The sequence below is a fragment of the Amphiura filiformis genome, chromosome 14 (assembly GCF_039555335.1).
Source record: "Amphiura filiformis chromosome 14, Afil_fr2py, whole genome shotgun sequence".
Lineage (NCBI taxonomy): Eukaryota > Metazoa > Echinodermata > Ophiuroidea > Amphilepidida > Amphiuridae > Amphiura > Amphiura filiformis.
In genome coordinates this window covers 48,109,387-48,136,424 of record NC_092641.1, presented here as the reverse complement: position 1 = coordinate 48,136,424, position 27,038 = coordinate 48,109,387, and the positions used below count along the sequence as shown (strand labels likewise).

General features: G+C 37.8%; 1 protein-coding gene across 1 annotated transcript; it reads left to right on the top strand.

Moving 5' to 3' along the window:
- LOC140170215 (uncharacterized) lies at positions 1–27,038 on the top strand. Its single transcript, XM_072193550.1, has 14 exons — positions 1–92; positions 5,932–5,996; positions 6,919–7,032; positions 7,759–7,860; positions 10,308–10,508; positions 10,984–11,203; positions 11,417–11,547; positions 12,706–12,884; positions 13,817–13,956; positions 16,101–16,153; positions 19,115–19,261; positions 20,811–20,902; positions 25,213–25,330; positions 25,975–27,038. The coding sequence occupies exons 2-14, from the start codon at positions 5,966–5,968 to the stop codon at positions 26,871–26,873; spliced, it is 2,427 nt and encodes an 808-aa protein (XP_072049651.1). The 5' UTR covers positions 1–92; positions 5,932–5,965; the 3' UTR covers positions 26,874–27,038.

Sequence of the window (27,038 nt, the reverse complement as noted above, 5' to 3'; positions counted from 1 at the left end):
TATTTTGGGCGAAAACTGCAGACGTCTGCAGCTTCACGCGGGGCAAAATTGTTCAATTTAACCATACAAATTACATTTGATTCATTGAAAAGGTAGGATAAATATATTGTGCACAATATCTACTATGTCTATCAAGTAAAATATTCAATGCAATGCACAATGCATGAATGTGAAAGTGAAATGTAGGGTAAGCATGGTAAGCTTATCATCATCCATGCATCATTCATGATTCTGACTTCTTCTTCTTCTTCTTTGCATGTACGTGTACTGTCCAACACCCCTTCTATTGCAAAGGAGTCAACCGGACAGGATGTGGTGGTGCGCTTTCTGCTTTGTTGTTACTTTCTTGCTGCTGATGTCTTGAGATGTTCTTTAACTGCCTCTTTGAAGTTTTCTTTGTCCGGGATTATTTAGTCACGATTATCGCACTTTCAGTTTCCCACGCGTTTGAACGGGAATTGGATTGCGTACTTTTTCGATGTCTAGTGAGCAAATTTTTTCAATATTTTGAGAAAATGATGTCAAATTTTCTATTCTATATTGTTTGGTAATAATGTCTTTTGCCAATAGTATGTTTAAAGTTGTAATTTTGTGTTTTTGATCGCAAAGATCGGATATTTTCGTTACCGATACGAATTCTGAACCCTTCGCTAGGGTGCCGATTTCGCAGAACTTTGACGATAATTTTGCCTTTTGGACACTAAAATGCATTCGATCCTTAATTTTGTTTCAACCGAGTCTTAAATTAGCAAGCACAATAAGGTTGGTACCACTTTTATATACATTGATAAAATTTTAAAGATTTTTTTCAAGTTTCTAACTTGGCAAAATCGTTAAGTGTGTATTTCCCATTGACATCCAAAATGGGAAATACGAGTCTGATGGACATAGGAACGGCGTCCATGAGACTCAGCGAGTCTAGGATTATTGTAAGATTACTTGGTAAATTGTTCCAATCAACTAAGGTTCTTGGTATGAAGCTGAATTTGAAACAGTCTTTGTTTGTGGTTATGGGGATGAAGTTATTTGCTGAACAGATTCATGTTCATGATGTTCCCCCATCATGCCCATTGATTCATGCATTTCCATCATAATAATGAATTTCATTCACTGCATTCAGCATCTCATCTGCATATATCACATGTGCATTTCATGATTTTGTCATTTTTGTCGGTCATAGCGGGGGGATGGGGGCTAAATCCTAGTAGACTCGCTGAGTCTCATGCCATGGACGCCGTTCGTCCACTGAGACTCGTTTTTCCCATTTTGTGTGTGAATGTGATTTACACGCTTAAGACTTTGCGCCGCTGTGGCATTTAAAAAATTTCTTTGAAATTTGGACGATGCATGTAAAACTGTACTCGGATTCTTACCAAATTCTTGAAAGCATAATATCATTTGGAATTTCGCGAATAAAGATGATTTAAGAAGCCGCCTCTCTCCCGTGTCCAACAAAAATGATCACAAATGAAAAATGACAAATTTCACTGCGCGTGCGCACAAGAGTAAATTTCGCTGATCCCTCCTGTTCTTTTCAATGTCAATTTAACACACGATTCCCGCTGTTGTTTTGGTTCCAATAAAATAGCCTAAATCTCAATGCCCCGATCTCAAAACAATAAACATGGCGGAACAAGCACAACCCGATGACCGTGCGTAAGCAGTTGAAGGACTGGTAGATTAAGTTACGTGAAAATACGTCATTGATCACCATCAAACGATAGTCTCTGCACAGCCAATTTGCGTCGGTCCTAACGCTCGTCGTTCCTATAGACACATACAGTGTGTGCCGAGACTAACCTACCACCTGCCTACGACAAAAACAAATGAGACGAAGAACTGAGCAACCATTTTTGTTCTGATAAATGCTTCATCGTGACGATCAGAAACGCCAAAAATTTTTTTTTTTACTACGCTGGATATTGTTCTGGAATCAAAGTACATGTAAGGATCAAATTTGAAGGTAGGCCAAATATTGCAAGAAAATCTACTCACTAGGCGGCTAGGGACTGCGCATTGAGTACACGGCTATAGGGAAAACCAAAAATCTAGACTAGCTAAATCCCCCCAAATCAGTACGGGAGATCGCGGTGAATTCAACGATCGACATGATCGATGGATACACCAACCTTGTTGAATCCACCGATCATGACTCGGGCAACACAAGTCTACAAAATTTCAGAATTCAGTACAAAATATATTTATTTTATCATTCTGCATGTTGGTTTAATTTGCAAATACTGATTTTAAAAAAGTGAAGAAAATCGGGCTTAAAATGTCGTGTTAATTGCTGTGTTAATTGCCGCAGCAGAATCGGTGTGTGAACTTCCATTTTGTTTTATTGCCACTGCGCATGTTCGGCACTACATTTTAATATTCATGTGCGGGTCCTCAGAAAAATGGCGAATACCCCAATCCTCATGACAACTTTTTCCATGATATTTATCCATTTGCATCCGAGGCTAAAAATTAATTACCGTATTGGTCCGAGTATAGTCCCATGTTCGAGTATAATCCCACCCCCCCATTTTTCGAAAAATTTCAGAAATTGTAACAAAAATACTCTATTAATGATTTCAAAATGCATTGAATTTGAATGCATTTTGAAATCATTAATAGAGTATGACATGAAAACAAAGTATCAATTTTCATATTAAAAATACAAAATATCTTGAAATTTTTTTTTTTTTTTTTTTTTTAGGTCAACCATGAATGATCCTAGCATCTAGGTCTAGGTCCAGGGACACTCATTTTTTTGAAATTCGAGTATAATCCCACCCCCCGATTGTGAAAAATTTTCACATAAAAAACGGGTGGGACTATACTCGGAGTCTCGGACCAATACGGTAATTTACATATATGCATTGCAACCAGTGATCGAAATAAGCACTTATCCTCTTGTCCTCTTGTCCAAAAATCACTGGGGACAACCATATTGAGATACATGTACTTATCCTCTGGACAACCACTTTATTTTACCTCTTAAATATGGCACATTTTAGGTATCCCAGGCAAACCTTAGTTAACACATTTACTAGTCAGCGAAATTCGCCGAGACCGGGGCCCAAACACAATGCATAATACATAGAAATTTGAATTTTTTTTTAGAATAGGCTGGTGAAGGAAACCTACATAAATATGTTTTCTATACTTCACCTGACCCAAATATATGATTTTTTATGGTGATAATCAAGTCGCACATGGAATTTTAGAGGGATTTTGATAGCAGTTCCATTAAAAAAAGCTGCTATCGCCATGAGACTAAGATCTAGAAACACCCCTAAATGCCGTTTTGGGGAATTTTGCTAGCAGAATCTTTTTGATGAAAGTCAATCTTTGACAAGATGTAACTTTGTTACGGAAAGTGCTATGACAAAAATGTTTTCAGTTTTGGCTTTCTTTACTCAAGGGCTTTAATTTGATATGTAAAATGATGCAGTTTGATGGCAAATTTGAATTCACCTAGCATACCTGTACACATTTTGGGGACAACCAAAATGTTTTGAGGACAAGCAGAATTTATGCTTTAAGTTGTCCAGGCTCAGGACAACCTCCATATTTTCCTTATTTCGGACACTGATTGCAACCTTTACCCCTTTGACCCCACATTTTTCCAAGATGGAGTCAGAAAATTACGATATAGCAGACAAACAAAATGATTTTCGACACAAAATCAAAATCATTAATCCCAAGTTTTGCACTTGAAAATCATAATTTTTTTCATCATGCAGCAAAAAAACAAAACGGTAAACATTTTTTTCCCAAGGGTGAAATTTAAGAATAACTACTAAGGTACAATTTAATGAAGGATAAAAGTGTGTGTTATTAAAAGCATTTGTGTGGGCTCAGTTGGAAGCGTGATGCGCTGCACTATCGGTGTATACACCGATTTGGTATCATTGCATCCACCGATATCGCTGAATAGACCGACCTCGTTGAATTCACCGCTTCTCCCGTACTGAAATCATGAATATTTTGCCAGGGGGATGGTCCATACAATGTACAATCATCACCCCCCCCAATGTTGACGCCTGCTGATGAGTGATGGCTAACGGTTACCTAAATGGGTTTCTGACCAAATTAACCTCATATTTGCCCAGTTTTTAATAGCCCCAAAAGTGCAAATTTTCTCATTTATTAGCATTTATTCTACATTTACACTATATTTCATCAATTTAGCTTCAAAATAGCAAAATTGTTCGCGCGTAATTGTACCATAAACTTATTGATTCTGTCGCCAAAACTTAGGTGCTGGATTGACTATACTTCAAGAATTTTTTTCCAACTCCATCCCCCCCTGTGTCAAAAAGAAATCTATATATGCCACTGTTGTCGGTCAACGTTCACTAAAATTACACCCTTAACTTGTGCAGAAACGACTGATTCAGTCTGAGACTGATGATGAATAAGTTGAATAACCCATAAATTAGGGGCTGTGCAATAATTATGAGCCTGGCCTGGGGGAGGGTAAAATTGGGGGTCAATAATTTGTTGGCAACCTTGAAGGGGGGGTAAGCAATTTTTGGCCAGCCGAGAGGGGGGGCGAAGCGATTTTTGGCACACATTCATGGGGCGCCAAATAAAATGCTCTAAAAAGGCTTAGGAAAACAGTACGGAAACGCTAGTTAAATAGCACATTTCCTGCCCACTCAAATTGGGATCCCCAAAATTTGGCATGCATGTTGTGTACTAAAGGGGGTGGGGATTTTAGGCGGGCCGTGGGGGAAGCGATTTTGGCAGGCCGAGAAGGGGGTGCAAGCGATTTTTGGCGAGCCGTTCTGAAATTTTACCAATGCCCTCATAATTATTGCACAGCCCCTTAGTGGTTCATTCATATATTTTCATGACTAAACGGTTGTTCATACATAATACATATACACGCTATGTAACAGCAGGGGTAGCGCTAGGTTGCTTTTTGGGGTCCCGGACCCACCAAAATAGAGTTCGGACACCCTGTTTTTAAATTTTCTGCAAGTTCAGGGGTCCCTGCAGACCCCTAGTTTTTCAATCTAGCGCTATTGCAGACATACTATTTATGCTGCATTTGTGCAACTCGGACTCGCCAAACTCTACTCCGGACCCCATACTTTTGAATTTTCTGCAAGTTCGGGGGTCCCTGTGGACACTGAAGTGTTTAGTTCTAGCGCTACCCCTGTGTAACAGTGCGCGTGATTGGTTGAGAGCAAATGGGGTTCATTCATATATTTTCATACCTAAATTAGGGGTTCATTTATATATTTTCATGACTGAAATAAAATTTCCAGTGCCATATCTTACTTGTCACCAATGTGCTATAATTTTTGAGAAAAATGCAAAAATAGGCACAAAACTGGCCAGGGGTGTAGTACCCCCTTAAGTTTGCACTGAAGTGCCATGATTTGGATCATGTGCTAATGAATTTTTATTTATTCTGGATAAATAATGGAGTATTTATTACAATTTCAAGCATAGGAGTTTAGGTAAGAAGTACAAGAAGCTGTGTAATTAATATTATGACAAACATGTTCTATTTAAGCTACATGAGCCTTGTATTTTTTAGTGCAAACTCTAATTGAAATCATGCAATTGCGTTGCACTAGCTTTTTGTAATGTATACTTTATCCTATACCGTTGTACAGAGCTACTACGGTATGGGTTCCCTCTACTGTTCATGTACCGTTACTCAGCCAAAGTTGGCAGAGTAGGGCCCGGATGCATACCTCTATGGGAATATTAAATGAGCACATAGAATAAATTAGCGCTCAACTCCAGGTGATTTTGGAGATACGGCTTGTCCAAATTTCGCTCCTGCGTCTCCGAGTCGCATCGTTGACGTTGAACATGTGAAGTCGCGTTTTGGGACACTCATATTTTGACAAATTAAAATATTTATTAATTTTGTGAACATTTTTCTTCTTTTAACTTTGATTGTTTTCTTTATTTGATTTTCAGTGTGCAGTAATTAATGATGTGCTAGTTGGTCACAATGGCAAAGAATACTGATCCAGGCAGTACCGGTAAGAATAGTCTGGGTCACAGGTCAATGGTCAAAGGGTCATTAGTCCGAAAACCTAGTAACTTAAATCATGTTGTCCACATCTATCTAAGCAGTGCAGAGGCCTCAACGCTCAAGTTGTATTGCATCACATGAACATGCACTATAGCTGGCATGAGAATTTTCCTAACCCTTACCCTAACAAAAAAATCCAACATGCCTTCAAATGCGAGCAATTATAAATCCTAACCGTAACCATGCCTTCAAATGCGAGCAATTATAAATCCTAACCGTAAACATGACCCTTAAGACTAATACACTGTTCCCGTATTTTTGGTTCAATGAGGTATAGTTTTTGCTCTTCATCACAGAAACAAACAGTCTATTATGGTGACATGCTTGAAATAAGAAATCTATTACGGTGACATGCTTGAAATAACAAATCACTATTAGCATTCAAGTTTCCAATTTGAAATCTGTGGCAGACATGACCTTAATCTTGCACACAAAGAGTGTGAATTTCAAATGAGATTTAAACTGACTAGGAGTGACTTCATTTGAACTGAACTCTACACCCCTGTGTGGGAGATTAAGGTAATGTCTTCAATAGGAGTGTATGGATTTCAACTGGAATCTCCCAATCCAGTCTCTTGATTTTGAATGCATGCACAACTCCAGTAAAATACTCCGTAAAATTTAACAATCAGCCAACTCAGCCGCAGGTCCCGTACATGTATAGCTGATCAATGGTCTTGCAGTGAAATCCTCAAGATAGGTGACTGGAAGATTGATTCATTGATGATGTTCAATCAGTACCTCATGGTGCTTATGTCCATGCTGCCTGTGGAATAAGGAAAAAGTTAATGATTATGTATTTTTGCACCTATTTAAAGAGAGCATGATCCAGTTTAATGATATCTCTTTTTATCTGTATCTGTCAATAGAACTGCCGCATGTGATGATCTCATACCAATGGGACGCACAAAAACGGATGTTGAAGCTGAGAGATGAACTCACAAGGGCTGGTTATGATGTATGGATGGACGTGGACCAGATGGGTACGTACACCCCCTCATACCCCACACACCCCTCTCTCACACACACACCCACCCACCCCTTTCTATGATTAGGTGTTGGATGATTAAATGATCACCATTCAATGCAGAAATGGATTGAAATACAAACAAAATATAATGTGGAGGTCAAAATTGCCACAAAATTTGCATTTTGACATGAATGGAATCCATACTTAGCGCAATGACTTCAGTTGATTGTTGCATTTCCATAGGATTTGGCTTCCGAGTGTTTTATAGAGATATATTTTCTGTATCTGGGAAGAACGGAGTAAATACAGAAGTCAGGGTTCGCACGGTCCTTGAAAAGTCCTTGAAAGTCCTTCAATTTGTAAACACCTTTTCAAGGCCTTGAAAGTCCTGGAAATTTGCACAAGGTCCTTGAAAATTGGAATTTTACCTAAAGTATAATTTTGACAAAATTTGGGGAGTTAAGAGGAGCTATCACTTACGTTATTACGTGCCGCATGGAGAGCCGCATCATGATTTTTGTTTTGCGATGGTAAGTCCTTGAAAATCATGTTTTGGACCTTGAAAGTCCTTGAACTGTGTTTGAGTTTTAAAGGCTTCAAGGTGCGGGAACCCTGAGAAATAAACTATGACTAAATCAACCTAATTCTTCAAGACCATAGATTGACTGAACCCAGTAAGCAGGTATGTTATTTGGTGCATCTCTATTAATAATAATTATTGTACATTATTTGTCAACAGAAGGAAACATGGATATCCGTATGGCAGAGGCAGTAGAGCAAGCGTCTGCTGTTCTAGTGTGCTTTTCAAAGAAATACCAAGAGAGTGATAATTGTCGCAAAGGTAGGTGCAGAATTGTTGATAATACCTCGAGATATTCTGTCCCATGATGCATAAACTTCAAATCACTATCTTATGGTTAAATATTTTTAAAATGTCAGAATTAAGAGTCAAACTTCTTCTCAAAACAGCAAATCTTGATTTCACAGCCGCCATCGGCGCTGTGCATTGTTTTTTCCGCGTTCTTCTTTTTTCTTTCTTCTTCTTTTTTCTTCTGTCAACATCATAATCAGCCATCGTAGCCACATGCTTTCAGGCATGTTGACCATACTTGGTCAGTATATAACCGTTTGGTGGTGCCACAGATGTCACATGATCAACTTCCGGTCAAATGTCATCCACTTCCGGTCAATGGCGAAAACTTGGATTTTCACTAAAAATGCTACTCCTCCCACATATTACATAGCACTGTGACGTCACTTACACACATGCATCATCTATAGCCAGTGTCTGAAAGTTATACCACAAAATTGGAATCAAAGGTCATTAAGGGGTCATTTCCGGTAAAAGTCTAAAAAATTTGTAAAAAATATTCAAAAAATCACTGTCTTTACAAATTACAGAGCAGAGAGTCGCCATTAGCACACATGCATTGCTACTATCTAGGGTCTTTAGGATGCCTACAGTTTTGGGGTCAAAGGTCATTAAGGGGTTACTTCCGGTCAAAAACCAAAATTATCAAAAATGTTTTTAAATTTTTTATCTCAAAATATAAACAGACCAGAGTAATATAATCATCACACATGAATCAGTGTTACCTGATGTATGCATGGTATTTTTATTTTTGGGGTCAAGGGTCATTAAGGGGTCCCCTTCTGTTTTTAGAATTTTTATCTTGACCCACTAAACATGGTAGAATTTTTAATTAAAATTGGAACAATGCATTTTGTCGGTGTACATAAGGTTTTTTTTCATTGAGGTCAAAGGTCATTAAGGGGGTCAAAAGGTCAATCATAAATTTAAAAAAAAATCAAAATCCATGTATAAGTTCCGATTAAGCTGAAATTCACCAGGAATATTCCTTATGACATCCTAAGCACTATGTAATATTTTTTTTTTTTCAAAGGTAATTAAGGGATCACTTCCGGTTCTCACAGATTCATTTGTCACTGCTGGCTGTGCATCCTCGCGGTCACAGGCGAACGCAATCAGATCTCGTTTATGTTGTTTTGCATTATATCATTATATCAGGCCAATTTTCATAATATGTTTTAAAATTTTCTCTGATATCATAACAAGTACCGTAGTGTGCCTCTTACGGAAAATTTCCCAAGAAATTGTATTAAAAAAAATTTAATTTCATTCAGTAGCAGTAGCTCTTGCAGTTTTTGATGAGTTTGTGTAAATATTAAGGGATCTAAAATGAGCGTTTATTGCGTTTCGACAGTATTTTTTGTGGGACAGAGAGCACCTCGGACCTATCGGACCTATCGAATTGCATTCTGAATACGAAGCATGTCTTTCTGATATCAAATAATTTTCATTTTTGAAAATCACAATATAATAATACAAATTTTATGACAAATTATAAAAATTTGATATTTTTCAAATTTTTGATATACATTGTATAACAGTACATTATATAAATCTAATGATATATTTTAAAATGTATGTAGGAGGAAAAGTTGACGGTCAATTGAAAATTTTGACCTTTCATATTGAAGATATGGATTTTTCCCCAAAAGACCTAATTTTTTTGGTGTTTTGGGAAAAAAAATCCATAAATCAATCTGAAAGGTCAAAATTTTCAATTGATCGTCGGCTTTTCATCCCACCTACATACACTTTAAGTATAAATCATCAGATTTATAAAGTTTACTTCAAGTACTGTTAAATATCAAAAATATCAATTTTCAATGATTTGCCATAAAATGTGTATTAAATTGCTAATTTCAAAAAATCAAAATTATTTGATATCAGAATGACATTCTTCGTATTCAGAATGCAATTCGATATGTCTGATGTGCTCTGATGTCCCAAAATAAATACTGTCAAACGTTCATACCCCAGCCCTTAAGTTTGTCAATGTTTTGATCAATAACTCGACAAACAAATTGCTGTTAAATGTTCTAATGGCAATTCTCAGAATGTTTCCTGCAGTATATTGTCATATTGCACAGAAGAAGCCATCCAATATATCAAGCTTTAAGTGCCAAAATATAAAAAATAAACATTGGCATCATTAGAAAGCCTAGTGTGTTTATTTTCTTAATTTTTATCATGCTCGGGCACAATTTATAATACAAAAGTGTCCACTATCCACAATGATCTAAGCAGTACAGTGGCCTCAGAGCTCAGGTTGTAACGCGCACTATAGTTTGCAAGGCTAATCATATGTGTCAATATAATGTGCACTATGGTACCGGAAAATCTTGCATGTCAGTTGTCACACTATATGTATTGAGTGGTATAATAGATGATATAGCTTTCTATTTTTTTTGTCTTCACAGAGGCACAGTATGCAAATCATTTAAAAAGAAACATCATTCCATTAAAATATGAGGATTACCAGCCAACAAGCTGGTTAGGTCTGATGATCAATGCATTGTTGTATTATGAGGTACAGACAGACGAGGCTATGATGAAGAATCTACCGAGTATCATACGGGCTATGGATAAGCGTGGTGTCTCCAGACGCTTTGGAGGCACATGTAAGTAGGAAAGGATATGAGAGATGAGGTATCAAGATAGGGGATGAAAAATGATATGTTACAATTTGTTAAAAAAAACATGATGAAGCGAGATGAAGGTAATCTGATTGCTGAATTGTAAATTGCATGATACTCTTAAAATTGGGAGGTATTTGCATGATATCGGGGTAATTAACTATATCATGGATGTTTAATAATAAGTAAGTTTATCATGCCAGAGAGGATTCTGAATTTCTGAAATTAAGAACTGTACATGTTTTTACCGATTTACGTGGTTAATACTCAGTATCTAAAACAGCCATGATAAATATGGGCTGGGGACTTGTTCAAAATGAAAAACCTGCATCATTTAAAATCGAGTCCTAACAATAAACTTGTTTTCGTAAAATGTTGTATAAGTGGAATGATTAAACATAAAATTTTAGACTTCTTATTATAACAATTGAACATTTACATTTGTTATCTCTTACCACAGCATCAGCACCAATATCAGAACCTGCACTGGTGTCATCTCAATCCACATCTGAATCCAGTGAGCCTTATCAACCATGCCAACCATCTCCTGAAGGTTTCTCCATCGTCAACCGTGAAGATGTTACCATGGGTGAGATTCTTGGAAGCGGAGGGTTTGGCTCTGTACACTTGGCAAGTCACAAACACTGGGGTGATGTGGCTGTCAAACAGTTCAGATCTTTGTAAGTATTGGGGAAAGAGGGGGTTGGGCCTACATATTTCCTAAAAAGTGAAGTCCTTAACAAGGTGCATCAAACTTCTATCTATTCCTTTGTAACTTGATAAGTGAGGATTCTAAAGCTTATGCATGATTATTGTTTTTATTTTGGAACTTTTTGATATCCATTATGAGTAGTGTAATTGTTTTGATATCTTAATTATAAATGCTTTTACAGAGTGTCTGATGATGTTCGTCGAGAGGCGGAGAAGATGTGGCGCGCCATCTCCTCACCATATCTGGTCCGTATTATGGGTATCATTGATGATCCTCAACATCTCAGCATTGTCATGGAGTACTTTGAAAATGGTAAGTGTCTATCAACAAATTGATATTTTTGCAATGATAGTCCGTGCTATTCAATTTGAAAACCACCCCCTTGATGATTTTGGAATTCCAGACAAATTCTACGGTTGTAGGCCATTCCAGTTCCAACAATTTTTATCAAAAAACAGAAAAAGTTGGAATTCCATTCATAATTTCCCAAATAGGAACCAGATAATGTAAAATTGCAACATTTTTCACAGTTTTCAGCTAGATTTTAACTTAAAACAGGGAAAAACGCCACCTAGATTGCTGGAATTGAGGTACCGTATTCATTCCATTAAGCACCCAGGGTGCTTAACAAAGTCATTTTGGGTGGGCGCTTATTTCTTATATTGTTTACATAATTACATACAAAATGGCCCAGAATATGTGACATGATCAAGGGGAATGAGTCACATGTTGATCCTGGTCAAATATGAGTTTTACACATGTTTCTAAAAAGGACATTTAGAGCTTTCAGAAACTGAAAACCCCATATTGTTACAACTTTTCTTTGTGAAGTTATGTCAATTTATCAATCGCTGAAAACAATATAAAACAAAAGAACACTTTCTTTGCCAATATCTCAAAATCAGTATTAGCGACATCCGACTCATTCCCCTTGATCATGTCACATATGCGCTTTGTGTGTAGATGGCTCTGTGTTTGATACACGAGTAGTTGCATGCATGGATCCTGCACATAATGATAGAGAATCATGTGTAGTCAAGTCGCTGGGTGGGCACTTATAGGGACACAGGCGGTTAATGGAACAAATACGGTACATGTAGCAGACTTACCTTCCACAAGGGAGTGTGGTGAGGATTTCAATAGGCCATTTACAGTGATTATATGAACTTTCTGATTTGCGGCTTATTCTAGCTTTCTTGAAGTGTATAATAAATAATTTCATAATACAGCTTACCCGTCTCTCCCTACAATGTACACTGTGTAACAAAAGCAGAAGAGGGGCAGTACATTTTTCTATGTACAGATACTTTAATACTGCAGCATTCTGGTGAAAAAGTGTGTTTTAACGCTGCTGTTTTCCTTCATGTTAATTTTTCATCAGAAACAAGAATTCTAAATCCTTCACTTTTACGTTACTCCTACAAATGAGGAGCATTACTGTAACTGACCAGTGCTTTGTTTGTTCTGTAGGTAACCTGAAAGCCTTCCGTCAGAAGTACATGAATTCTGAGGTGTGTCTTGCCAGAAAGATCCGCATGATATTGGATATGTCTCTTGGTCTCAATTACCTACACACACTGAACCCACCCATAATACATCGAGATGTTAAACTCAGCAACATATTTGTGGGCAATGGCTTTGAAGCAAAGGTACAGATAACAATCTTTATTCCAACGTTTTAGAATGGATAATGGCACCATTTTATCAATGTTTAAAAATGGATGTAGAACTGATGAAGTCGTCTCTCCAGGCTATAAATCAAACCCTGAATTGCCTGCTATGAAATAAAATGCTGTACGAAAAACAGCACCAAATATTATTAAAGATTTTGGAATGTGATTGCTCAATTGCTGAAACAATGGTACACAGCGAAGTTGAATGTGCTAAAATATGAAATTCATTTACTATTTTTGTTGTATTTGGTGCTGTTTTCGTAATGTCTCCTCATTCTGTAACAGGTTTTCAGTGTGTGATTTGCAATGAAACGGCATCATAGAGCTCAGCGATCTATGTTTATCTATGCCATTGGTTTGCCCTTATATTAGGTCTTGAATTTGAGGCTTGCTATTTGGCTGTTGGGGTTGTAAATGCAGTGAGCATTTACAACACTGTCATCAGCCCAGCGAGAAATTGCCAATGGACTTAGCTGTTGGTATACCTGTAGCGAGAAAAAATGTGTGTTTGTGCATCTCTCTCTCTCTCTCTCTCTCTCTGTCTCTTGCGCTACTGTGGTCTTCACAAGAGCACCCCTTCTACTTCTATCAAAAGCCAAACATGTTGCACCATACATTCCGTGTGATGAAACATTCTTCACATAGTTTGTCCAAGATGATGCACCTCCCCTTCCACGATGACCTTCCACTGCTCCTTGAAGAATCTGCTTCTCGACTCCAACATCCTTTCTTACAATGTGGCCAAACTAGCACAATTTCTTCTTAATGGTGTGGATTTTCTGATCTTATTCCAAGATACTCACTGCAGCCTCATATATGACCACATCTCAAATGCATGTATCTTCTTCCTGTCATTCTTTTTGTGCATATAAATATATGGCTCATGTTTTCCATCCTTTTCCTTCTAGATTGGTGACTTGGGTCTTGCCATCAGCAAGAAATCTTCCTCTGAGGTGCAGGATTCATCTGCTGGTACCTGTACACATCTGCCTCCAGAGGCATGGACAACAAGTAAAACAGAACCCAAAGAACCATTTGACATCTATACGTAAGTAATTGAAGCCATTACTTGAAAAAACAGGTGTGGAAGTTAGAGTCTAAGTGACTATTCAAAGTACAAGTATTCCTACTATGTAGGGTGGCCTTAAGGAAAATCAGACCCTAGACTATGCCATAGTCGAATTTTGATAAAAGATATATTATTATTATTTAATCATGATAAACGCATTCCGTTGAACTCAAAATTATACTGATGTTTAAACATGTTAAAATTAAGTGTTCAATAGTAAAATGCCAAATGGTCATAAAGAGTTTAATTAGATGATTAGTGACAATAAAAGTTATTGAATGCAAAATATCTTGCATAATTATAATTGCTCACTTCAATACTAAACAATTCTGATTTTGGAATCTACCAGTTTATTGATCGCGAAAGCCGGAGTAAAAAATGTACTTTGACTTCTAAGCAGAACTTTACCCCGGGACTTTGGTCTCTAAAACACACTGTCAATCATACTTGTTTATCAATCCAATAAACCGCAAGTACTAAGCATATATGACACGCTAAAATGTACGTCCATGCATTACTGAGAGTTTAACTTTCGCGCCACCACAAACGGTACCGCAACTTCCATAGATTGTTGTGTACTATGTAGTTAATGGTAATGGCATGTGCACTGAGGATTTAAACAATAGTGTGATCTGGGCGACCAATCACAAGCCAGATCCATTTAAAGATGCATTACATCATGGCCAATTTTAGTTAGCCTAAGAAATTGGCCTAACTCTCCATAGAGTCCTGTGTTAAGAATGTTAACCGCAAGTCAAAGTAAGTACCGGTAGTCCACTTGGGAAGCTAACAAGCAGAGGGAGTATGGTGACTGAAAATATCAGATGTGAAAATCTATCAATTGCACACAAATTAATACAAATCAGAGTTTTATGCTTAAATGTAATAGCCAGAGTATGCAAAATGGGCAAGTGGACTACGGAGAAGTCTAATCAGACCCTAATTGTAAGACTATCTCTGTGCTCAAGGTGAAATGTACACCTTGTAATTCATGTTACTCTCTGACAATTTTCCTGGAAAACTATGATTTTCAATGTATGGCTCTAAGTGATTATGTTGCTGAAGACATCAATCTAGAAATCTGCTTTCTTGTTTAATTAGGCTATTCCAGTTGAATCCACACATCCCCTATGGAAGACATGACCTTATATTACACTAGCGTCCAGAGAAGTATTGTAGTCTTTTGCACTGTTTCTGCACCTTGTTAATGAGTGACATACACAGAAATCGGCCAATGAGATTATACGTCGGTTGTTATGCTTGTCAGACGATTGGATCAGCCAATCAGAATCCCTCCACAGTGTTTACACTGTGCATGCTCTCAAAATGTAAACAACTGCAGTTCTTCTTTGCCAGAAATGGTAATCTTTCACACAGGGGTTGTAGATTTCAAATGGGAGTCACACGTTCAGGTAATCCAATTTGAATCCATGTGTGAAAGATTAAGGTCATGTCTTCCACAGAGGTGTATGGATTTCAACTGGATTAGCCCATTACAGAACTATGGAAGTTACAATGCTAGATCCGGTTAAACACCATGCTATGTATTTTGAGCTATTTTCCTTAGTCAGTAGCTGTGGCTTGGCAACCGTGTCGCCGCATAAGACGCTTGTTGAAGTGCGAATATGTAGCGCGTTCTATAATACACAAACGAGATGGCAGTGAGTAGTATGTCCAACTAAAATGGAAAACAAGTTTTCATTTCAGAAGAATGGGGGTTTTCATGACAGTGTTTATTTATTAAAATAATATTTAACTGACTAAGAACGAGAATAAATGATAGGAATTTTGTTTGTACTGTCGTAGTAGATCGTAGTTGCGCCGGCATCCACTACTTAAAATATTGTACCTGCCTTTCATCGATCACATGGTAGAGGATTGTAAAAATAAAAATTCCTATCGTTTTTTCTGAATGAATGTTCAGTTGATCTTTGAATGTAGATTTCATCATTATCTCTCGCCTCAGCTACCACAAATGAAGTAACAATCCACAAATGATGAATTGTTACATGTGGTGTTTGAGCTGCTGTTTTATGTTCACGAAAGTCGCAACTTGAACTCGCTAGCAAAACAAAATATATTTTAGTCTAAATTGCCTTAATTCCATTCCACTTTATATTTAGATTTGGAATCACACTACATGAACTGCTAAGTGGTCAGGAGCCTTGGCCAGCATGTAAGTAATATTGCTATATTTTTTGTAATCTTACAGAGATCACATACATACATTGGTGTTTTACAATAATGTAGAATCAAAGCTTATCAACTCCGCCACTTAATGAACATCCAGATTATTTCGCTATGTGACCAGCAAACTTGGATTCAAAGTGTGTAGTTGATTGAATTCCATAGAGCTCTTTACCCACCTCCAATAGATAACAAAGGCAAGGGACGGGTGTATCGCAGGGTTAGCGGTGACCTGCTGAGTCCTGGGGTCCAAATTGGCAAATTAAGGGGTCCAGGCATCTAATTCTACACAGACGTACAAAATTAAGGGGTCCAAATCACAGGGACCTGCCAAATCAAGGAGTCTTGGACCCCAAGACCCCTTAAAACGCTACCCCTGGTGTATCGATATGCTTGAGCGAACTGCATACAACCACTTCCCTGTTCAATAGCCTTCTTGTTATGTGGTAATAGTTTTAAAAACACAGATACTGCCAGGCCAGAGGAGGCTTAAAGGCAAAAATACAATGCACTATGATTGGGAAATTTGATCAATATAACCTAATTTTAAAGGCAAAGTCCCCATTGCCACACACACAAAATGGTCATTTTAAAACTGCAGCCAACAAGCTAATAGTTGAGACTTAGGACTGATATTTACACAGCCGTGACGTTAGCCATCGTAGCCACATGCTTTCAGGCATGATGACCAAACTTGGTCAGTAGAACCGTTTGGTGGTGCCACAGATGTCACATGATCAACTTCCGGTCAAATGTCATCCACTTCCGGCCAATGGCCAAAACTTGGATTTTCACTAAAAATGCTACTCCTCCCACATATTACATAGCACTGTGACGTCACTTACACACATGCATCATCTATAGCCAGTGTCTAAAAGTTGTTCACAGAATTGGGATCAAAGGTCATTAAGGGGTCACTTCGGTAAAAGTCTGAACAATTTGTAAAAAATATTCAAAAAATCACTGTCTTTACAAATTACATAGCAGAGAGTCGCCATTAGCACACATGCATCGCTACTAGCTAGGGTCTGTAGGATGCCTACAGTTTTGGGGTCAAAGGTCATTAAGGGGTTACTTCCGGTCAAAAACCAAAATTATCAAAAAAGTTTAAAATTTTTTTATCTCAAAATGTAAACAGACCAGAGTAATATAATCATCATACATGAATTAGTGTTACCTGATGTATGCATGGTATTTTTATTTTGGGGTCAAGGGTCATTAAGGGGTCACTTCCTGTTTTTAGCTAAATAACTTTAAGAATTTTTATCTCGACAACTAAACAAAGTAGAATTTTTTAATTAAAATTGGAACAATGCATTTTGTCGGTGTACATAAGGTTTTATTTTCATTGAGGTCAAAGGTCATTAAGGGGTCAAAAGGTCAATCATAAATTTAAAAAAATCAAAATCCATGTATAAGTTCAGATTAAGTTGAAATTCACCAGGAATATTCCTTATGACATCCTAAGCACTATGTAATATTTTTGCGGGGTCAAAGGTAATTAAGGGATCACTTCCGGTTCTCACAGATTCGGGGTCATAACTCATTTGTCACTGCTGGCTGCAGATCTCGTTCTTCTTCTTTCTTCTGTCAACCATTACATTTGCTCTAGCACTCACATGCTTACATCGATTTTGACCTAACTTGGTCACAATGATCACTGACCGTGCCCCTACATTTCACATGAAACTTGTGGGGTCAAAGGTCATGCAGGGGTCACAGGGGTCAAAAACGTGATTTCAACTAAAAATGCATCTTCTCCCACAACTTACGTTGGACAGTGACCCCACTTGCACACATGCATTGTTATTACCCAGTGTCTATGTGGTGTACACATATTTGGGGTCAAAGGTCATTAAGGGGTCACTTCCGGTATAAAACGAAATACCTTCAAAAAATTTTATTATCTAAGTAAAACAAGGGACAGTAACGGTATGTTCACACATGATCTGCAGTCACCCAATGTATATGTGGTATTTTTTTTATTTGGGGTCAAATCTCATTAAGAGGTCACTTCGGTATAAAACGAAATACCTTTAAAATGCATCTTCTTCCACAGATTCTGTAGGACAGTGGCGCCACTTGCACACATGCATTGTTATTACCCAGTGTCTATGGGGGTGTACACAGATTTGGGGTCAAAGGTCATTAAGGGGTCACTTCCGGTATAAAACGAAAAACCTTCAAATTGTTTTTTATTTGCTAAGAAAAACATAGGACAGTAACGGTATGTTCACACATGAATTGTGGTTACCCAATTCATATGTGGTATCTTTTTATTTGTGGACAAATGCGACGAACGCCTCGCTCTCCGCCTGAGACCAACACCCCGCACAACGCCCCTCCTGCCACAAGTAACATAACAGAGTGATGCCACGTGCACACATGCATTGACATTAACCAATGTCTGTGGAGTGTTCTGAGATTTTGGAGTCAAAGGTCATTAAGGGGTCACACCACGGCTGTGTTCGTGGTCTTAGACCACAGCTTAGTCTAGTTGATTTTCTTACTGGAAACATTCATATTGTCCCACTGCATTAATTTTATTCCTAAGTCTCGATGTTTTGAATGTTAAATAATAGGATGAAAACACCAGATATTTGCACACAACCCAATGCAAGGTATGATCAACTGTACCACATGTGTACAAAAGCCAGACATACAAGGTCAGAAACCCCATTGGGTTGTGGGAATGTCTTTAAACATCCTCTGCTGCCAGGCAAAAACAATTAATGGAAATTGTGATGATGCGCACACATACTGCCAGGCAATGACGTCAGAAGTCAACTCATCTATCATAGCAGTCAATAGGAATCAATCAAAAGTTCCTTGTGCGAAATTATTTCTACAATACTTTGTATTATAACTCTTTGTGAATGATAAACATCCAAGTAAAAATGACATCTTCACTGGTATATAATGTGTAATTTTTATATTTCATATGTTTTAGCTGCTACAGAGAACCAAGTCAGTTTGTGGGTGCAGGGGGGCAATCGGCCTGACCCTGGTGCAATTCCCAGCAGTACCCCACCAGAAATCATCAGCATTATGAAGCAGTGCTGGAGCTCTGAACCAAATGACAGACCTTCATTCCAAGGTATTAAAGCAGTGAGACAATGGGCTATTCCAATTGAAATCCTTACACCCCCTATGGAAGACATGACCTTAATCTTCCACACAGGGAGTGTGAATTTCAAAATTTGGTTACCTGAATGGATGACTATATATATTTGAAATCTACACCTCTGTGTGGAAGATTAATTTCATGTCTTCCATTGGGGGTGTATGAATTTCAACTGGAATAGTCCAATACTCTGTGAAGCTCCATCTTTAGTATAAAAAAAAACAATGTCCAATAACGTATATGTGACACGATCTGGTCCATGGGGGCCAAAGGCGGTAAATTTGAAACTAAGATAAAGGTTAAAATGTGACACGATCTGCTCCATGGGGGCCAAAGGAGGCATTTTTGAAAATTGAGTTACTACAATCATTACCTTGTAGTAACAATAGGCTATCTTGTACTGAAAACACCAAAGGTCTAGCATAGTTGGTTCTAAAGTTATGATGCTTTGTGATGTGTATTTTCTTATGTATTTTATTGTTTTTTTACTCCATATTTTTGCCTTTAACTCAGTTTCAAATTTGCCGCCTTTGGCCCCCATTGACCAGATCGTGTCACAAATATGGAGTAAAAAACAATAAAATACATAAGAAAATATACATCAAAAAACTTTAGAACCAAGTTTGCTAGACCTTTGGTGTTTTCAGTAAATGATAGACTATTGTATGTATAATGTAATAATTGCAGCAACTCAATTTTCAAAATTGCCTCCTTTAGCCCCCATGGACCAGATCGTGTCACATATAATACTGTGTTCTCATTAATTAATAATAGACCATCAGAAAAGCAACATACTATAGGCAAACGCTGACATTCTCTGCATGTGTTGCATAGGAGCTTGCGCTAGTACTGAATCTGTTAGCCTATCTGAATGATATCATTTGTTGAGTGATGTCTGGGGGTGGAGGGTCTATACATTTACCACATAAGTTTTGCTGGCACCTGGTATCCTTACATGTGTGTGTTTCTGAGTTGCAAGGTTAAGATGGGAATTGGATCACTTATTTTTATTTGAATCTCCCATTTACACAGAGATGAGAGAGATTGAATGATGATGGGGTTTAGAAATTGAATATTTTTAATAGTTAAACTGATTTCCCTTACATTGTATTGATTTACTTGTGTATTAATTTGCTATGCAATAAGACTGGGCAATTTGAAACTAATATTAGTATTCGTCAAAGTCCTTCCACATTGCCTTACTGCTCTTCCTGAATATTACACAAAAAAGAAGTTTGTCACATCTTGATTACACAATGCTATGCAGCTTGTTTTTTGACGAATGAGGTGCCAATGCGATGTTGACATGATTCAATCAGCCAATCAGTACTCCATGTTAGTGTTTGCAGAGTGCTGAAGGATCTTGTCGATTATAGGTATAGATAGCCAAACATAACATGTGTCAATGTGCACCTGTTGCAATGTCATGTGTAGCACACACCCTGTCAACAACATAGTCTTGTCACTGAGCAGCATCTTAAAATTTATGTTCATGCTATCTTTATTATAATTATCTTTCTAGAAATCCAAAAGCGTGTATCAGTACTGTACAACCAGGATCACAAAGCCATGATTCGCACAGCAGACCAAACCATCATAGCAGAGATGAGTAGGGTAAGGAGTAGATACCTTGTTTTGCGCTATTCCAGTTGAAATCCATACACCCCCTAAGGACGATATATCCTTAATCTTTCACACAACCAGTGTTCGAAATATGCCTCAAAAAGTTACAGGCCAGCGGGCTTGACCTTAAAAGTTACCCGGCCAGCCGACGGCAACTAGATGCCAGTCAGAAAAGTTACTGGCCAGGCCAAAAAGTTACAGGCCAATGGCCGGCTGACCGGCCCTATTTCGAACGCTGCATACAACGAGTATAAATTGCTGTATAAATAAAATGGGGTTGCCTGAATGGATGACCCCATTTGAAATCTACACCCCCTGTGTGGGAGATTAAGGTCCTGTCTTCCATAGGGGGTGTAGGGGTTTCAACTGGAATAGCCCAATACTACAACCCAGGAAATTAATAGTTGGCACACCTGCACTAAACAATGGAAATGCGTGCCCTATTAAAATTGGGGAGGCGAGGGAAACATGCATGCAATATATGTGAAGTACAGACTCCCCTATATCTCACCCTTCCCCACTCCCCATCATTCAATGTTGGAGGGTCTCACGGACCTGTTGACAACATGGCTTGGTCCAACATTGAATTGGGGAGCGGGGCAAAGATATACCAAAATACAGGCAAACTGTGCCAACCTTTTTTTCCTGGATTGTCCGAGTCAGATCCTAAATATTGCATCTGTTTTCCGTTTTTACTCAATAACTTTGCAACGGAATGTTGTATTATCTTCATATTTCACACAAACACATATAAGTAATAGGGCTTTACGATAAATAAAAAAAATAGAAAAAATTTATTTGTTTATTTAGGGGGTGGTCATTAAAAACATCGCTAATGCCTGGTTTTGCGTCTTGGCTTGGGTCTGAATTACGTCGAAAACTAATTAAAAAAAAAAGAAAGAATGATTTTTAAATGCAGTATTACATCGAATTGCTTCTAATTCAAATGATAATAAAAAGAACTGAATGAGCAATTTTCAATCAGCTATTATTACATCAAATTAATGTAATTGCACCCGTATCATAGATAGGGCAATTTTACGTATGTTTATATTAAAACATCATCAGTGCGGAAATTACGATATTTGTACAGTGCCGTAAAATATAGGTAGACATCCAGAAAAAAGACGGACATTGGCTTATGACAAATACATGTATAATATGATGAAGAATATTGTAAAATAAAAATGAAAAAGAAATCTAAATACATTCAGGGGCTCGAACCCGTATTCCACTGCGCCTGAGGCAGATGCCGTATCAATTGCGCCACAGAGCTGTGTAACTTCAACAGGCTTAAACTATAATATAATGCTATTCAAGATGCATGTATATAAATATACGCTCTACAAGCGGTATACAGTCCAACAAATTACTCTCTTACGGCATTTGTTTCATTAACTGAATATTTATCATATAGCAGGTGTTGGCTGACATTGTGCTTCACATTTAGTTCAGTTTTTGTCCGGGATAAATGACTACGGGACAAAATCGGACGGTATACACGTCTTTAAAGAGTAAAGAATTTTAATATAATATTACTTTCTTTTTTATTTATACAAACGTGTACATCGTTCGTTTTTTGTCCCAAAGTCATTTTACCCCGGCCCAAAACTGAAATCAATGTGGAGCACAATGTCAGCCAACACCTGATATATGATAAATATTCAGTTAATGAAACAAATGCCGTAAAAGTGTGATTTGTTTGACTGTATACCGTTTGTAGAGCGTATATTTATATACATTGCATCTTGAATAGCATTATATTATAGTTTAAGCATGTTGAAGTAACACAGCTCTGTGGTTCAATGGATACGGCATCTGCCACAGGCGCATTGGAACACGGGTTCGAGCCCCTGAATATATTTAGATTTCTTTTTCTTTTCTTTTTTGTTATTATTTTACAATATCCTTCATCATATTATATTCATTCATCATTATATTAATTTTTGCCAATGTCCGTCCTTCTTTTTTTCTGTATTTCTACCTTTATTTTACGGTACTGTACAAATATCACCATAATTGCCGCACCGAGTTGTTTGTCAAAATGGAAACTCGGATGGCTTTCAAAACAGAGCATCACGTGTCCACGGCCATGATGATTGAACTGAAAAAAGTTTGAAATTGCCAATCACAATGCCTAATATGGCCATTATATACCATGAGAGATTTTTCAATTCAGAAAAAAATATTTGAACCGTTTTCTACGAAAAATGTGAATTTTCAGGTGTTACAATCCAAACCGGAAACAAGTTTCGTTCATTCAGGTTGCATGAGATATGGTGTGCATATAAATGGTAAAAAATGATGCTTTTATAGCACTTAGGAGAAAGTCATATTTTCAAATTACTGCAGATATACAGTTTTGTTGGTTGCGTAGGCCTATACAATTTAAACATTGAATATTGAAAAAAGGATTTATTGATTATCAATAATCGATAATAATTGATTATCGATATTATTTTTGATTAATTTGAATTTTTGCATATTGAAACGAACATGGGGATTAATCCATGAAAATTTAGTGGCCATATGCTTAATGCTTTATATTTTATAAGCCAAAATATGAAATTAGATGCATTTTTGGAAGAATTATCATAGCTTTAAACTACGAAAATAATCGGCAATCATATAATATTCTTTTGACTTATCCCTTTTTTCACAATATTTTTTATCAATATGAACTTTACATATTGATATGAATGTGAGGATTACTCCCTGAACATTTGGTGGTCATACCTTTTATGGTTTTTAGTTTATAACCCAAAATATGAAGTTAGATGCATATTTTGGACGAGTTATCATAGCTTTAAACTTCCAAAATAATCGGCAATTATATAACATTCTTTTGACTTATACCTTATTACACAATATTTTTTGTTAATATTAATTTCATATATTGATATGCATGTGAGGATTATTTCCTGAAAATTTGGTGGCCATAACTTTAACGGTTTTTATTTTACAAGCCAAAATATGAAATTAGATGCATATTTTTGGAATTGATTCGGACAACCCAGGAAATTAATAGTTGGCACACCTGCACTAAACAATGGAAATCGTGCCCTATTAAAATTGGGGAGGCGAGGGAAACATGCATGCAATATATGTGAAGTACAGACTCCCCCCTATATCTCACCCTTCCCCACTCCCCATCATTCAATGTTGGAGGGTCTCACGGACCTGTTGACAACATGGCTTGGTCCAACATTGAATTGGGGGAGCGGGGGCAAAGATATACCAAAATACAGGCAAACTGTGCCAACCTTTTTTTCCTGGATTGTAGTTAAGATTAGCGGCGCGTACTATGTTAACTACCCGACCCGAACAAACCCAGTGGCTAAACACCTCGAAGTGGCCCAACCCAGACATTTTCTTTTTTCGATCACAATCGGTATCCCCAACCTAGACCGAACCGAAGGTATCCATGTTAAACCCTGATTCCCTGACACCAGACCAGCATCAAGGCCGATATGTCGAGTTATGGATGATCATGAGGATGTCATCTGTGTTGTGTCTGACTGCATCTTGCAATCATGTTAAAGCAAACTGTAGAGCTAGCACAGAGTCATAAAAATCATACCCCAAAGCTTATTCAACAATATATATAACTAAGCGCGGAAATGTTTTGTCCGGGAATAACCCAACCCGACATGGCCCTTTACTAGACTCCTGATCCAGACCACCAATTAAGTAAACTATCAAACCCGACCTTGGTCCAGTTCGGTCTGGTCTGGAGAAACAGTCAGGTCTGGGGGTGCCCTGCTCATCTTAATTCGTAGATTCACAACTCTTCTAGGAACAAACACTATCGGTACTAATAAAGAAAGCACCAAGATAGATTACTCGCATTATGACAGGTTGCATGAGATAGGTATACAGGTGTAGGGGGATTTGTGATACAATGATTTTGTATGGTGTATGGGGTTCCATGTGATAACCTTTACAATATTTTAATAGGATAACTTTCATCAACATATTATTAAATAGTGTCAACTCCCCACAGGAGATTAAAAACCCTGTGGCTCAGTTGCTAGATTTATCAATTCACTTGATTTTTGACCTTCACTCATAGACTGTAATACAATTTAATTTTCTAATAGAGCGGGAATGGGCTATTCCAGTTGAAATCCATAGGGAGTGTGAATTTCAAATGGCATTACCTGAATACCCCCTGTGTGGGAGATTAAAGGTCATGTCTTCCATAAGGGGTGTATGGATTTCAACTAGAATATTTTTTAGCCCAATTTTATAATAATCACAGTGGTGTAAACCTAAACATATTTCTATTTTTGGTTTAACAGGAGGAACAGAGTGCATCAAGAGCTGCAAAGGGGAGTGCAAGAACTGGTGACCAGCCTCAAGCATCAATTGGTAGAGGGCCTAGGACACAGGCTACTCCACTCTCCGACAGTGGTATAGGTAAGTTTGCAATTGTAATAAGCACCATGGATATGATCATATGACTATTCACAAGGCAGATGATATAGACAGGGGTGTGATTTATCAGGATTTTTCCTGATTTCAGGATTTTTTGTGCCCAAAATTTCCGCAATTTTATCAATTTTCAGCCCGATTTTGTGTGTTTTAGCCCCGTTTTACGCTATTTTTCAGGATTTTTTTATTACTTTCAGGATTTTTCCTGAAAAGCTAATCACACCCCTGTATAGAGCAGGCATTTTAATCCAGTATAGAGCTGAAGTTGGTTATACAACTAACAAAAAAAGTGCGAAATGTTCCTTATTTTAGAGTTTAGGCACAAATAGTTCAGGGAGTCACATGGCATTGAAATTTATTGGAGAATCTTGCAGAGATCTGTAACATTTTAGCTGGTTCTGCTTGGTCACGACAGAGGTACAATGTAAGTACGGAGGCATGTGTTGTGTACAGCATGCAAAACCTTGCAATTATACCCTATCAGTATTTAGTTTTACCCCTTAAAGGTAAAGAGACTTATCACATCTGAGAAGCTTATACTACATTGAATTTTAAACTCACAAAATTTGATTTAAAGTTCATAATTATAGCAATTGTAGCAAGCAATTCTTTATTTATTTTAAACCCAGGTATTTCTGATGCATCTCACCAAGACACTCAGGCTACAGCTCAAGAAGTCAACCAACTCAAGAAAGTACTTGATTTTGGCAAAGAAGGTGAGGACACCGGCGACTTCACTCGAGCTAGAGGCATCGCAGTCTCACCGAACGGCGACATCGTAGTGGCTGACCCAAGCAAGAAAGCAGTCCTGGTGTTTGCTCAAGACGGCCAACACAAGTTCAACCTGAAATCACCCAAGGGTAAGCCAGAGGGGAAGCTAAGAACGCCCCATGATGTTGCTGTCACGACTCAAGGTAAAATTATGGTTGTTGATCTTACTAAGTTTGTTAAGATGTTCAATCCAGATGGAAAATATGTGCACAGCTTCTTCACGTCGTCACGACCGGCTCCTGACGAGAAAATCGGTACTTATTGCATAGACATCGACAATCAAGGCCAAATTATTGTCGGAAATCACGAAAAGAAAACCATCACAATTCATGACTCTGTAGACGGAAGCATCACAAAACAAATCACCCCGAGTCTGAAACCTAACTTCCTCGCAGTGAATAATGAAGAGCAGATTGTCATTGGAGATCCAAAAGCCAAGCAAGTGTGTGTGTTAGACTACGCCGGTAAGGATATCGTCACTATAGATCCTGTCGTAGATGGCGCACCTTGTATTCCGCTAGGAGTGGCGTGCAACGAAAGCGGCGACATCTTTGTCTCGGTGGTAAAGATCAATAAATCGGGAAAGGGCAAGTTGAATACAGGATGTATACTGCAATATAGCAAGACAGGCCTCTTCATGGGCTGTGTCGCAAGAGACTTGTATTATCCTATGGGGATGACATGCTCTCCAGACGGTAGGTCGTTGGCTGTTGCTAATTATACATCTGGTGCTGTATTCGAAACAGGTCAAGATTAGTTTGATGCAAAGGTTTATAATCCACAGAATTCAATTGGGAGAACTTGGGTTCTAAATAGCCCCATGGTACGGGAAATTTGCCATGATCTTGTTATTCATGGGCGTCAAAATAGAGCATGTGTGACATTTTTGTCAAAGGCCTGAATTGCCCCACAAGAGACTTGC